At 42.7% G+C, this 14388-nt stretch overlaps 1 protein-coding gene across 13 annotated transcripts in view; it reads right to left on the bottom strand.

Annotated features, from left to right (window-relative positions):
• Window positions 1-2676: 2676 nt before the first annotated feature.
• The window catches only part of TNS3 (tensin 3), a 282225-nt gene continuing 270513 nt past the window's right edge, over window positions 2677-14388 (bottom strand). For 12 of the 13 annotated variants that reach the window (XM_055807042.1, XM_055807043.1, XM_055807045.1 and 9 more), the window contains 5 exons: window positions 12772-12849; window positions 8291-8459; window positions 7206-7274; window positions 7013-7039; window positions 2677-6032 (listed from right to left, as the gene is read on the bottom strand). In XM_055807042.1, coding sequence (XP_055663017.1) covers window positions 5888-6032; window positions 7013-7039; window positions 7206-7274; window positions 8291-8459; window positions 12772-12849 — 488 coding nt within the window. In that variant the 3' untranslated portion in view covers window positions 2677-5887. The remainder of the gene's footprint in view (window positions 6033-7012; window positions 7040-7205; window positions 7275-8290; window positions 8460-12771; window positions 12850-14388) is intronic. The other variant, XM_055807046.1, reaches the window with a different exon arrangement.

Raw genomic sequence — 14388 nt, 5'->3', positions numbered from 1 at the left:
AAGACTGCTTACGTTACCGGGAGGGCACAAGCAGTTGGTTACAACCTAGAGCAGTTTCCACGTAACACTGCCAAAATTGCATACCCAAGAAATCTTTATGGGGCAAAGCATCAGTTGTTTGTGGATCATAGAACCATGGAATGGTTTGGGTTGGAAGGGACCTTAAAGATCATTTGTTCCCACCCCCCCTGCCATGGGCAGGGACACCTTCCACTTAACCAGGTTGCTCCAAGCCCCATCCAACTTGGAACACTTTCAGGGATGGGGCATCCACAGCTTCTCTGCACAACCTGGTCAGTGTCTCACCACCCTTCCCATAAGAAGTTTCTTCCTTATATCCAACCTAAATCAGAAGTGCAAAATCCTGCACCTGGTGAGGAACAACCCTACACTCCAGTGTATGCTTGAGGCCACCCAGCTGGAAAGCAGCTTTGGAGATGACCTGGGGGTCCTGGTGGGCACCCGGTTGAACATGAGCCAGCTATGTGCACTTGCAGCAGAGAAGCCTACCAGTATCCCTGGCTGTGTTAAACCAAGTATTGCCAGCAGGTCGAAGGGGATGATCCTTGCACTCAACCCAGCACTGGTGAGGCTGCACCTGGAGTGCTGTGTCTGGATCTGGGCTCCCCAGCGCAAGAGAGACATGGACACACTGGCGACAGTTCAGTGAAGGACCACAAAGATGATGAAGGGACTGGAGCATCTTCTCCGTTGAGGAAAGGCTGAGAGTGCTGGGACTGCTCAACGTGGAGAAGGCTCAGGGGCATCATACCAGTGTCTGTAAACAGCTGAAGGGAGGGTGCAAAGAGGACAGAGCCAGGCTCCTTTCAGTGGTGCCCAGGGCCAGGACTAGAGGCAGTGGGCACAAACCGAAACACAGGAGGCTCCCACCAAATGTCAGTGCTGTGTTTTTTCACCATGAGGGTGACGGAGCGCCAGCACAGGCTGCCCTGGGAGACTGTGGAGTCTCCACCCTTGGAGGTACTCAGAAGCCGTCCAGAATTGGTCCTGGGCAACTGGCTCTAGGTGGCCCTGCCCGAGCAGGGAGGCTGGACCAGATGAGCTCCAGAGGCCCCTTCAACCTCAACCACTCTGTGATTCCACAAATATTAAAAAATTAAAACTTTTACAAATATTCGCGCTTCATACAAGACCCTGAACATCTTTTCAAAGGAAGGAAACAGGCCTGGTTTGCTACCCCTTGCAGCGACACGTAATGCAAATCCCTTCTCAGTAATTCAGAAAGATCCTTAAATTCCCTCACAGCTCCCCTCTGCCCTCTTGGTTGCCTGCCAGCCTTGCTAGGTCTCCTGCAACCTTCCTGTTTCTGATTTCAGCTTTTGAGAACTTCTTCAGCTACTTGCCCTTGTGACTTCCTCTGCGCACACCACCCGATGTAGTTTACACTGTCGTAACCCTTGTGCTAGGTGTCAGCAGCAGCAGAGAAGGGATTTACTCTGCCTATCTAGCGTGCCAAATTGTCTTGTTCCAAGAGTTTTCTAACATAAATATTTAAAAAAAAACACAAGGCAGCAGCTTGTGCCCCTTTTAAAGAGCCTGGCTGTTCACTTCAGGGTCCCTCCAAAGAAATGATTTCATTGACAAAGAGTAAAAAAGAACAGGCCTCCGCAGCCTTTCAAAGACAAAAACGTAAGGGCTGAGTGCCGACTTGTTTAGCCTTGCCAAAGGAAGGCTGAAGGACACAAGGGGGGGTCAGATCTCTTGCTATAAATACCTCAGGGAGAAAACAGTTATTCACGCTCAGAGACAATGCTGGCATAAGAACAACTGCATATAAACTAGCTATGAATGCATTTAGGATGAATACTGAAAGCAGATCTTAATCCAGCAGAGCAGAGAAGACCCCAGAGCAGCCTTCGAAGGCGCGCAGCAGCAGCGGCACACATGCGTGCAGTGGCATCCCCGCTCAGGGGCAAGAGTTTAACAGGAGTCTTGACTCCAACACAGAAGATCCATTTTACTGTTGCACCCCTGTCATCTGTTCTGCATTGTAATTCATTCCAATAAAAGATGAATGCTTCCCGTGAGTAACTCCACTGCGTGTTACGCCCAAGCATAAAGCTCACGGTGGCCTGTAGTGATGAATGACAGTCAAGCACACTGACTGAAAAACTCCCGCCAGCCTACGCCTCATAGAAAAGGCATCAGCATGACGTACCAGAGTTTATCAGCCTTGGGAATAATCCTGATAAAAGCATGTATATAACTCAACCTTTAAAACGTGGCTGACGCACAGCTCTTGTGCTTGGCAAGCTATTTCAGCTAGGGGTTAGATTTTTCACCCCCCTCATGCTCCTCTGGAAGTTTTCCCAATGTAGTCACAGTGGAGGCACAGTTAAATGGGTACAGACATCTCAGAAGATGACATCATGTATTCTCCCTTTTTTCACTGAAATATGCAATGCAGGTCAAAGGCACTTCTCCACCATCGTAAGTGCAAACGAACTACAAAAATCATATGCTGTAACTACACTTGAACCACTAACAGGGACTCGTGATGTCAAGCTCTTGAAAGAAATCTTTAGGAAACAAAACTAAGACCCTGTTTCAGTACGCAACCCCTTCTTACTTCACCAAGAATGTTTTACTCATCAGCTGGTTTCGGATGTCAGCAGGTAACCTTCTTTCAGAACAGACTGCCCCGTAACATGGTGCTTTGAAATTTCACATTCATAATTTTATTAAAATCTGAATAGAGGCGATATCTGAAAAGCAGAGAAAATGACTATACAAAGAATTTATAGAACATTCATTTACACACTGGAGACCTTTTGATGCTTCTTTACAGTTTCAAGAAAAAGGCAAAAATATTCACTAGTAGGTAAATCCAAGGAGGAAACATTAAATTTTTAATGATACTGCTGGATACACAGAAACCATTTAATTAAAAACATGGCTTTTAGCGTTTTTGTAGTTTAACACTGTACGATTATAGTAGTACATTTACTAAGCAGGTTAATAGGAGTGTGGCTAAATACAGGTGTCAATTTGCTGTCATTAGTTATGAAATTGCATATACACATCTACCAAAAACCTTGAAAGTGCTGTATTAACTATTTAGTCTTGTATTTGCCATGAACGCAAGTTACGCGAATATCTTTGCTACATACACTACATAACGGTACATACCGAACTATTTCGCTTTGTGCATTTTTTAATCCATTAAAAAGCAAAAGCACGTGGCAATATACCATCCAAAGGAATGCATAATAGAAAACCTCCCTTAGAAACAGGGCAACTTCTTTTTTCCCCACTTACCAAGTACAGCTACACTCCCCGGAAACACCACCGGGAGCATCAGCGTGGAATTCCTTATGCTCTTGAATTCAGCAGGCCTTGAGAAAGCACAAGGAATAAAAAATAAGGCCCTCAATGGAAATGATAATACACAGGGAAAAAAACCCACTTTATTTTCAGCCCAAAGGCTAACACTTGGTGTCTAACAAGACACACTTAAATTTAAGTATCATCTACAGAAGTGAAAAAATAGAGTAAAAAATTCCTCCTCGTTTCAATGTTTACAAGGCATCAGATTTAAATCTAATTGAGAATTAAATCTAGCTGAGCTGTCAGCTGAAGAAGTTCACTAGGCCCCAACTGGCTGACTAGATTAGGCAACTGGGTCCTTGGTGTACCAAAGTAGTATGAAAAGGAAACTTGTCCTTTCAAAAGGATCAAAGCTCCTGAAAGTGAAGAACTGCATTCTTTTTTGGATGGTACATAAACACCATTTAAGTAGCACACCTTTGTGTCAGAAGAACAGAATTATTTGGTACAGATCAGAGGCACTTGCCTTTGTTGCTTCAACGGTAGCTACGACACTTTGGATTGCTTCACCCTTCTACACACATCCCATGCCCACCACTACTAACACACCACCTCCTGGTTCAAACAAATTAAACTTCAAATCTTTCTTCTCTCCCCCTCTTTCCCTCCGCCTTCCTTTTAAAAAGCATAAAGTCATTTATACAAAATTCAGTTACACAAATAATTTGGTAGTGCTTTGGCTATGCACTGATCAAGGCTTCCATGGTCCTACTACTTGAGGAAATAGGAAGAGAGCTATTAAGAAAAAACAGATCATAATTTACACAGGACAAATGTTGTACAAATTGGCGGAACCTTCTGCCCATATAGCCCAACCAGAGTTTCCCACTGCATTTAACCATTATTTAGTAAAACTGGATAAAAGGATTAAATCCTACAAGTGGGTACAGTTAATCGAGTGCTGCACGCATCAGCATGCCAAAAGCAGCCTGTCATTTCATTCTTCAGGGTATTAATATAATGATGACAGTCACACATCAAAGAAACAGAGGCAATGAAACTTTTCAGCACCATCATGCTGAAGTTGCTTTATTACCCTCAGCTCTGATGCAGGGCTCCAGTACTGCTCTTTTTGGAGTGCACCGGAATTACACAGCAGACCTCAGTGGTTTACTGTCCTCATGAAAGTTCCCACTGTCACCTACTTTATCAATTTTCTGTAAAGCTAACTAGCACTTTGTTACGCATTTAAAATACTCACGTGTTTAGAAAGATACAGCAATATGTACAGAAGTGACGACTGTAGAAATCATGACATAAATGCTTTCAAGAAATGGGACAGAATAACAAAATAAATTCCATTCCCTTTTGGATCTCCTGACTCAAAGAATTATTAAAAAATAACATTATAAACCAAGAATTGTTCCTAGAGATAAAAAATAGCCAAAAATTCCCCCCCAAATCCAATAAAATGGGGGCCAAAAGAATCCACAAATACAATTATGTATTAGGTAGGGGAACAAATGTAACTACCAAAGCAGTATTGCAGAGATGGGAAATGGGAAGTTATCTTGGTGCTGTAAGACAAAAGTCAAAACATGAGACTCTATTGTCTATAGCAAGGCACAGGTTATACACATTTTTACTTAGGCAAAACAGTACTGAAGAGGCAAAGCTCAACAATGGTCTAGTTTAAGAATATCCGTATGACACATCAAGATCTGAGATCCACTATAAATAATCTGGTGCAGGTAAAAATATATAAATTATAAAATTTTCTTCTTTGCTTTTCCCTCATTTTTATCCTGTAATTATTAAAATACAGATTCTTCCCTGCTTAGTTCTCTGTATAAAAAAATAGTAATACAAAAAAACCCAGTTACAGAACAAGACTTCCACACAGCCTTTTTTTGTTCTGCCACCTCTCCCATTTTTTACACTAAAACAGCCCAGCCCTCTTAACACTAAATACAGAGCAATCTCCCTGAATATTCCACATTGCCACTCCTTTCTTATCAGAAATCAACTTGCACAAACCTTCTCTTCACATACATCTTCCCCTTCCTCCACTCAGCTCCCATCACCGATCACACGAAGATGAAGGGAAGAGCAAATAGTCTTCCTCAGACCATCGTTCTCTTAAGAGCATGTTTGCAAGGCCTACAGCTACCATTGATGCAACTACAGCAAGTGTCTTTGCAGAGGTTATACAAAACATTTTCTGCACAAAAAAGTAGCGCAGCCTATTGAGTATTTCTGCTCCAATAAATGATGAGAAACAGCATGTGAAAATATATTAGAAACCTTCAGGAGAAAAGTTTTCCATTTATGCTTCATTCAGGTACGAGCTACATGGGTTTGGGTGGCATCCAGCTGCTTTCCCTTTGTCCTTTGATGTAAAACCCAAAGAAATAATGCTTTGTGAAGTCAGAGGCATCTTCATAGAAAAGGCTGAACTCTTCCAAACACAATGTGGGTCGCCCGTCCTCTGCTTTCCTTCTTGGGAACGACAAGGTTCAGACGCTGCTGCTGAATAGGCTTTCTGCCTCTCACAGTGCCTTCCTTCAGTGAGGAGCTCCGAGCCAAGGATGGAAAGGCATCAGATCTTCTTCTGGGAACCGATCATGACCTTTGATACAAAGTTCACAATGGCACTGGCAGGCTGCTCCGGATCGTGCTCTGCGAACAGGTGGCACACGTTGTCTGTGGCACTGCCTTGCTTCCTGGCCACAAACCCGAACACTCTGCAAAGGCAACAATCGCAGCAGATCAGAGAACAGACAACACATGCATCGCCTCGGTGCATAAAGCGAACAAAGACGCTGCAGAAACCTAAAGCACAAACTGTCAGGCTTCATCTGTCCTGATGGACAAAGGTCCTGCAGGACTGCTGCAGGCAGCGGTCCAGAGGCAGCAACCAGCTCCAGGGCTCCCAAGTGGCTCAGGACAGTCAGAATCAGGGCAGGGGACCATCGCCTTCCTCCTGCTCTTGTCCAGACTGCATCCTGCGCTGGCGGTCAGAGACATGCTGCTGATGCTGGGGGTGTATTTAATCTGCTTCAGTGCTGCTGTTCTCTTACCTGCCCTGGCGAAGGGGGTGGTGTGAAGGGACAGAGCACTGCAAACAGGACTTAAGCCATCTATTGCTGCTCCTTTCCAGAAACCAGTGCCTGGGCTGTCTGTTTAGCTTTTTTTTTTTCTTTTGGTGAAAGTGGGACAACAATGTTTGCCTTCAACAGAAAATGCTTTGCAACCCACTGGTAATTACATATTTATGCCACACACTACCACACACCAGCATGACTAGGAGTGTTTTCACTTACGTGCCGTGTGAGGGAATTCTGGTTTTTTTTTTAAAGCTATCAGTCTAAGTGAGACAAATAAGCTTGTGTTAGTGTTACTGGACAAGCAGAACAACAAAACTGAGTAGCAAATGGCTCTGTTTTCAGCTCTGTCTTTAGTCAAATCCCAGACCTGCAAATGAAATAAACCACACTAGGTCTGGCTCCAGACATCCCACCATCGCAGAGTCAGGCCCTGACTTAGAGGTGCACGTGAAGTAACCAAATTCTAATTACAGTGGGCAGAGAGACTTTTGTCTCTGGACAGCTGCTTTCCCTCCTACATCTCTGACAAAGATCATTTAGAACACTAAGAAAGTGATCACTGCAATGATATTCCTAAAACATTCAGTTAAAAGAGACCCAGACAGGTGTCCACTTACTTTGCAGAAAGGCCATCTTTCATCCACCTGGTCGTCCATTAAGAAAGCAGTTAAAAAAAAAAAAAAAAAAAAGGCAGGGGGGAACATGACACGGGACGGGAGGGACAGAGAAATAAAAATGAAACCTATGTTAGTATTTTTTGTAGAACAACAATGCAAACAACATATTAGAAATACCGTTTGTCTTCCTTACTTTCTGTCCTGTGGATCCAAAGCACAGAAAATAACCGTGTTGACTGGATAATGTCGCCGAAAAAAGAGTCTGAATAGGAAGAAATGTTAAAACAAGTTTTAGGAACAGTTAACATGCTTAAAATTTTAAACAATAAACAGATCTGAAAAAGAAAATATATTTCTTCTAAATTAAAAAATAAAGATACATATTTTTTGCTGTCTCCGAATGACTTTGAAAGCCACCTGAACCGCTCCAACCAAATAAATCTATAATTAGAATAGCAACGTCAAGTTTTTGATCCAAAAGAAAACTGACCCTTGAGCTAAGAAAAAGACCGACAAATACAAAATGTACTTTTGCTAAAAACTGGCCTTCTGATTAGATACTACATGTGAGTGGGAAGTACAACTTCTTGGAAACTTGCGAATAATCTGATTGTATCGTTTCAAAATATAAGCACTCCTAGGCATTATAATTTAAGGTTTTGCCCTTGATCTGCTATAAATGCTTGTAGATCCCACAGAATTAAAAAGTCAGTCACTTTTTTTTTTTTTAACCTATAATGACTTCCCATTGTTCTTCCTTTGTTATTGTCAGTTTTCATATCTAAAGACTTTGTGGCAGCCTTAAAAGCGTTCAGTACAAAGTAAATATAAAATAACTTTTTATCACAGCATTTTACAGGTTATCCAAAGCACTATTTCAAATGCCAGAGATACACAGTGGTTACTGAGGTCAGCTCTGTTCAGTGGTACTGGTGAAAGAGACTGTGAAGGCAAATTATTTCACTTAATAGGTTGCACATCAAATGCTGGCAAAGCCATTCCTTTCCCTTTTTTATGAGAAATAACAATGAAAAAAATGCCATGGCAAGGTGACCTCCCCCAGGTCAAAGCTGCCATGTGGAAGTGACGTCCACACCTTAGAACCTTCATTCTCCAGCACTGCAGACAGCTGACCCTGCCACCATCATTCTTTACAGACAATTGCATTGACCTCAGAGACAGAGGCTGCAGAATCTCACCAGGAAAATCAAATCAACCACAGCCAAGACTTGTTGGGGACACAGCCGGATAGTCTCTTCCCACCCCTCTTTTGCTTACTTTCTTTGGTTATCTGTCAACGTGATTCCCTGTGCAGACACCTTGAAATGGACAACGGTTGAGATGGGGGAAGGATCCTGCATCAGCGTCAGGCTCAAGGCTTTCTGTACCGCCTGGTAGCCCGTGAGGGACTCCATCTCCACCGAATTCAGGTACCACACGTTACACGCTGTAATGGAAGAGTGGAAAGACTTTCACAGATCATTACCCGACAGCAAGCAAAGGGGTATCTTCTGAACAAAACCAAGTAAAACGTAGATTTTCCACCTTTGTAAAGCAAACAGGGAATACTGCCAGCAAACTACCAAACCTTCTACGTGTGCCCCACCTTGTCCCACTGCTGCTTCATAGTTTGGAATTTTGGAGGTCATAGGCCTTCTGCCATCTCTTTGCTTTTAACACCTTTGTATTTAAGCCAATGTCTGTATTTATCCATTACCTACAGATCCTGAAATTTAAATAAACAGAAGACAGCAGCAGAAAGAGAGGCCGCTCATAGGTACTACTACAGCAGAGGCATTCCCGAGGGGAAGGAATGAGGACATCTTGCTTTTAAGTTCAATTACAGCAGCCAGTAAGAAAATACACATTTTTTGCAGCTTATGTTCACACATTCTACACTTCCAAATGGTATTTAAACTATATTCAAAGGAAACCATTCACTTGTTTGGCACACCAAGAACGTTTTCACCCTGCAAAGAATTGAGGGATGCTGCAAAGCTCAGTTCTCATTAATTCCATAGTGTTTTGTATGTTTAGCGATTTTAGGGCAAGCAAAACAACTTCTACATTGAAAAAAATTACTGACTTGTGTATTTTTAGGTCTGTTCTTTACCATGCACTTATTTCTAAAAGCCCTACTTCTCTCCTAGAGATACCAGTAACTTCTGAAGTACGTCCATTAAAATAAAAGCTCATTGATTTCTAAGGCTACCAAACAGTTGAATGTTTTCACCTGGTCTCATATCAAATCTGCAGCGAGCACTAGGAAAAGAAATACTAATATTATACAGCGTTATATAGTAGCACTATAGCACTGTATGCTACTACTACATGGAAACAGTGCCATGTAACATTATACAGTATTAATTACTATTATTATATAGTATTAATAGAATTATTCACATGCTTAAATACTTTTGGGCTGTGGTACAAAGTCAAATTTACCAGCAGATCAAGAACGTTTTTGAAAAGCCCTCTTAAGTCTTATTCTACAGCACAGGCAAGAATGATTAAACACATCCGTAGAGAAACACTGGTACCAACAGACTTTGTGTTTTGGTAAAAACATTTGTGTAGCTATCCAGGACAGAATTTACAATTCTGGCAGTTGACACATGCAGATTACCATGCTAATATTTCATTTCTTTAGCAGTTTAGCTTGGCTTGCCAACCTTGCTATAAAAGCAAAGATTAAACTAAATCTAAGAGCTTCTCTTTTCACACGGCTGTTCTGTACTCTGACAAAAGCTTTCTCCTATGACTGTCTACATAAAACGCTCAGCTAGACATCAGCATTTTCAAACCAACGAAGTGATCATACCGTTAAAGACTGCGTAAGCCTAAAATTGATTCCCGCATGATGGTCAGCCCAGTAATTTCAGGCTCTGAAGTCTGTCAGTGAAAGAAGGGATCCAGAGGTCCGATTTGCTTGATTTCTAAGCGTAAAATTTCCCAAACATATTGGCTCATTGGTGTGATATAAGCTCTGTTTGAATCAATTACTATACAATCCATGCAGAGAGGGACTTAAGACTACCAATGGCAAGTTCAACGAGGCCCTTCATCGCTCAACAGCTTTCTGTCATGTCTATTCCAAATTGTAAATAACATTCCCAACTGTAAGCTCTCCTCTTCTCACATCATTGATGGGTATGCTTGGTACAGACCTAAAGCTCTTCATGCCTGCCATATTTCAGTCACACTCCTCACCACTTCTGAGACCCAGATGAAGGGTTTCCCTCCCTCCTCTGCCACATGTTGCACTGGTGTCGACACACCACGCTCAGGCTTTGTTTCCCAACACAACAGCCAAGCAGTTTGCCTAGACTGCCCTCAACGTGACAGTTCAAAAGCAAGTCACCAAATACAGTAGATCCTCTTTCTTCTGTAGTACAAAAAATAATAAACGGAACCTTTTTCAAAAAGTGCTGGAAAGTGCAAAAATGCCAGCTTAAAAAGGAGATTACAGGAAAAAGGAAACTGAGAATGGCTGAAAGATTTCTCATTTAAGAACATCATGCATGGTCTGATGGGGTAGCAAATGACAGCGATGCCACAGAAACACAGTCAAGGCTAGAACAAAAGGAGAACATCTGTGCCCCGTGCAGTGCAGCTGCCCTGTCTTCCACAGGTGGCACTTGGTAGTCACATCCATGCTCCCACCAACACCTACACAACGTGGCCACTGAGTAAATCCTGCTGCTTTTAGCCTGGCAATGTGCTCTGTTCAGGATGCTTAGTTCCTTGGCTGTATTATTGGAAACAGACAGGAAGAACCAGGATTTATTTGGGGCAGAAAGTTTTGCCACCAAGCAGAAGAGTTAACAAAGCAAGGTTTCTTCTAGGGAAAAGCCACTTATCTATATCGTTTCTAGTCTTCAGTTGTCACTCTCTAGGAAGCAAAGAATTTCTGGGCAGCTTGTGCATTTAGATTTGACTGGAAATGCACATTAGGTTTTTTAGACAGCTATAAAAACAATAATTCCAGGAAAAGACAGCCTCATTTTTTTGCTTGTGCAGTAGGATAAGGGTAGGGTAAAGCAGGGCAGCGAAAAAGTGCATCTGCCTTAACTAAACTGCTGGCACTCACATAAGCTCAGATAGTTGGCAAAGAAACAATTTACATGCTTCAGGTCTGCACTCCACAACCTGAATGTCTCTATGACCGGAGAGGGACCTCTGAAACAAGGAAAATTAGTGGGGTATGATGTTTTAAGGCAAAAAAACCCCTCTGAGAATCTCTCCTAGCTAATTTATCTATTCAGGTTTCAAATCCTTACTTAAAACCAAAACCAACAAGAATAACAAAAGGAAAAAACAAAAAACCTACTAAGATCCCCAAATGATCCATGATGTGACAGCTCCCACAAGGAGTTAACTGACTACTGCCCCAGCTGAATTAAGCATTCTTTTTCTTTGAAAAGCACTGCCTGAGCAAGGAGAAACCCAGAAAAGATATCACATGCCCCTTTTGCTGGGTTTTCAAGAGGGTAAGTTCTAAAAAAAATTCATTCTCCTTCTTTGGGTTCCCCCCCCCCCCCCCCATTGGGCACAACCACCACCAGCACAGGCAGACAGAAAGGCCAACACTGCGCTCACTCCTGGCACAGCCTCACAAAGGCTTGCCAATGCCTCAGCCACACATGCCTGCTCGATTACAGCACTCAAAGTGGTACTTCAGATTCCTTTTTTTGCTGCACAAGCAAGAGGCAACACTCTCTCTCCTCCACAGCTGCTCAGCTTGGCAACGGCCCCCTTCACAAATGCCCCAAAACGGGTGAGGGCAACGAGGCAGCATCCTCCCAAAGGTGCGCTTGGCCACAACCCTGGTGCTTGTGGCTCCAGCGACAGGCTGAACTCAAAGAGTGAAATGCAGTGCAGGCAAAGAGATCCTGGGGAGAATTCACAGCGCAGCCTGAAGCCCAGGCACCACGGCCAGGATCCCCCGGGAATGCCCACTGCACAGGGGAACGACACAGCAGCTGCATTTCTGCTAAGCCCAGCCTTCAGATTACGAAGGGGTACTCGGCGCTCCACGGCCAGTAACAGTGGGTTGGGACACCAGCACGGTTTTTCAGACAGGCTATTTCACTAGCTGTCTCTGGGTCAGCTGCACATAAACAAAGCAGAAGAGAAGCAGAACACGTCTCTACACCTGCACGGGTACTGCAGTATGCATAAGAATCCATAAACCAGCATCCAATGTAAAAGACACTCGTCATTTCCTAACAACATGTAGCATGAAGTGAAGCACAGGGCAATGTTTTTTAATGTTTGGGTTTGGGTTTTTTTTTTCAGATCAATGGGACAGTAAGCATTTTCCAGCGGTATTGTTGACCCCTACGCTGAGAATGTAACCCTACTGAACACTTCCCTTAGTTGCCTTTTGCAGACCTCGGAAATCGTTCATGAACCTCTGCAACCACAGTTTGAAAATATCTTCTTTAAGTCCATCAGTTCTGAAAGCAACGTCACAGCTCAAAAATTGCTGTGTTTGCAGCAACCTATGCATACGTCACATTCTCACTGCAGACACAACAGGAAAGCAAACACAAGGTTGTGGAACTTAGAAGCTGGTTGCAGAAAACAGAAAGAACTTGGTACGTATCCTCACAGTGCCCTTTACACTTCTACACAGCACTCTAAATTTAAACTGCTCCCTTTAAACATCCTTCAGTCCAGTCTAAGCTTCAGCTTCATCCTGCCTGTAAGATACAAAATTCGGTGGCAGTCAAATACAAAGAAAAAGTTTAACAGACCTGCACCCTGTTTGAGAAGCTCCGCTGCCGAGTTTGCAGCAGTTTGTGGGGAAGTTTCTGCTATCTCCTCCAAGGGATCTGTAAACAGAAAACACTGTCCATGTCTTGTTTGGACTCGAACTGACAAATCAATGCACATTGTCAAGCATGAGCTTAGCTTTTGTAATTGCGATCTCATCTACTGGACAACCCTTGGCCAGAAACACTGAACAACCCTGTATCTGCAACTATAGTAATTCATGTGAGTTTTGTGCTGCATCAGTTTTTTGGCTGCCAGCATGGCAGGAGGGATGCTCAGCCTTTATTTACTGACAGTAAAGGACGTAACTACATAGCATAGGCTGCAGGGACACACGTGATGTGACGTTAAAATAATACCAATAGCTATATTCCCTCATCACAGCCTCGAAATTTTTTAAATAGTGCGATTTTAATTATCTCATTTAATTTGCATAATTTAAACTAATTTAGTCACAAAGACTCTGTGTTTCTACGATAAAATGAATTAATTGTATTTTGATTCAGAAGGTGACAACTTAATCCTTCTTTCCTCATGTAGGAAATGAACATCTGAACGATTAAGACAGCAGCGGAATGTTTGCCCCCCAGTCTTCTGTTAAAACTAGTGAGAAATCTCTCCGTTGGTATGTTATTTCAGTTATATAAATGCACATAAAAAGATGTCACTTACTGCTCTGTTTAACGCAATGCATGCTGTCTTTGAATACACTTGAATGAGGAAGAGAGCAGTCACATGGTTCGTGACACCATTCACACATTTAGAGTTATCCATACACTTTAAATACTCCACCCACTGCATCCAGAATCATTAACCACAGAAGAGAAGATCACCTTAAAATGTGTGATGGTACCGGATGAAAAACATAAATCCAAAATAAAATTTCACTGTGGTATGTTTATTTAGGACCTGGCAAATGTTTCAGCGCTGCACCTCTGCCAGAACAGAAGGAGGTTTCCATTTTAGGTGAGGAGGATAAGGAGAACAAGCCCACCTACCACCCTGTTTTCCCATATAAAGATATCCCTGGTCACATCCACCATAGCAAGTTTTGGGGCTAAAATGGTTTCATTAATGTATTTGCGTAATTCAAATGCTATGTCTGAACACTGACATATGGCCTTTAACAAAAGTTTAAAGAGTTCAGTAGAAAACCACAAGAATGTTTAACATTTCAATAAAACATCTGATGTTAACTTCATGTGGGAGAACAACAGACGACTGGATTACAGGGCAAGCATAGTTGCGTTTGCTGTTGTCTTGCGAGTGGTTCATTAAATCACCATAACCAAAATTAGAATTACAGTCCCACAACATAACACAGGCTGTTTCATCGTTTACTTCAACGTTTTGACCTGTGCAAGCTGCTATTTCCTTGCTGCCCGTGTCACGCTCAGGGCACCTTCTGTTCTTTACCTACTTGCCTTCCCTAAAGCCCTTCTGCAACCCAGACCTGAACATGCAGTTACATCTAACCACACATCACATCTGAGAAGTACTTTTGTCTTCCTGCATGCTAGATTACCGCGCAGATTTCCGTGACACATATATGTTTATGACTGGAATATCACAGTACTAGGCTGCTCGCAGCTACCCCT

This window comes from Falco peregrinus, chromosome 5 (genome assembly GCF_023634155.1).
Source record: "Falco peregrinus isolate bFalPer1 chromosome 5, bFalPer1.pri, whole genome shotgun sequence".
NCBI lineage: Eukaryota > Metazoa > Chordata > Aves > Falconiformes > Falconidae > Falco > Falco peregrinus.
Note: the sequence above shows the minus strand (reverse complement) of the source record. Positions and strands in the feature narration are given on the sequence as shown.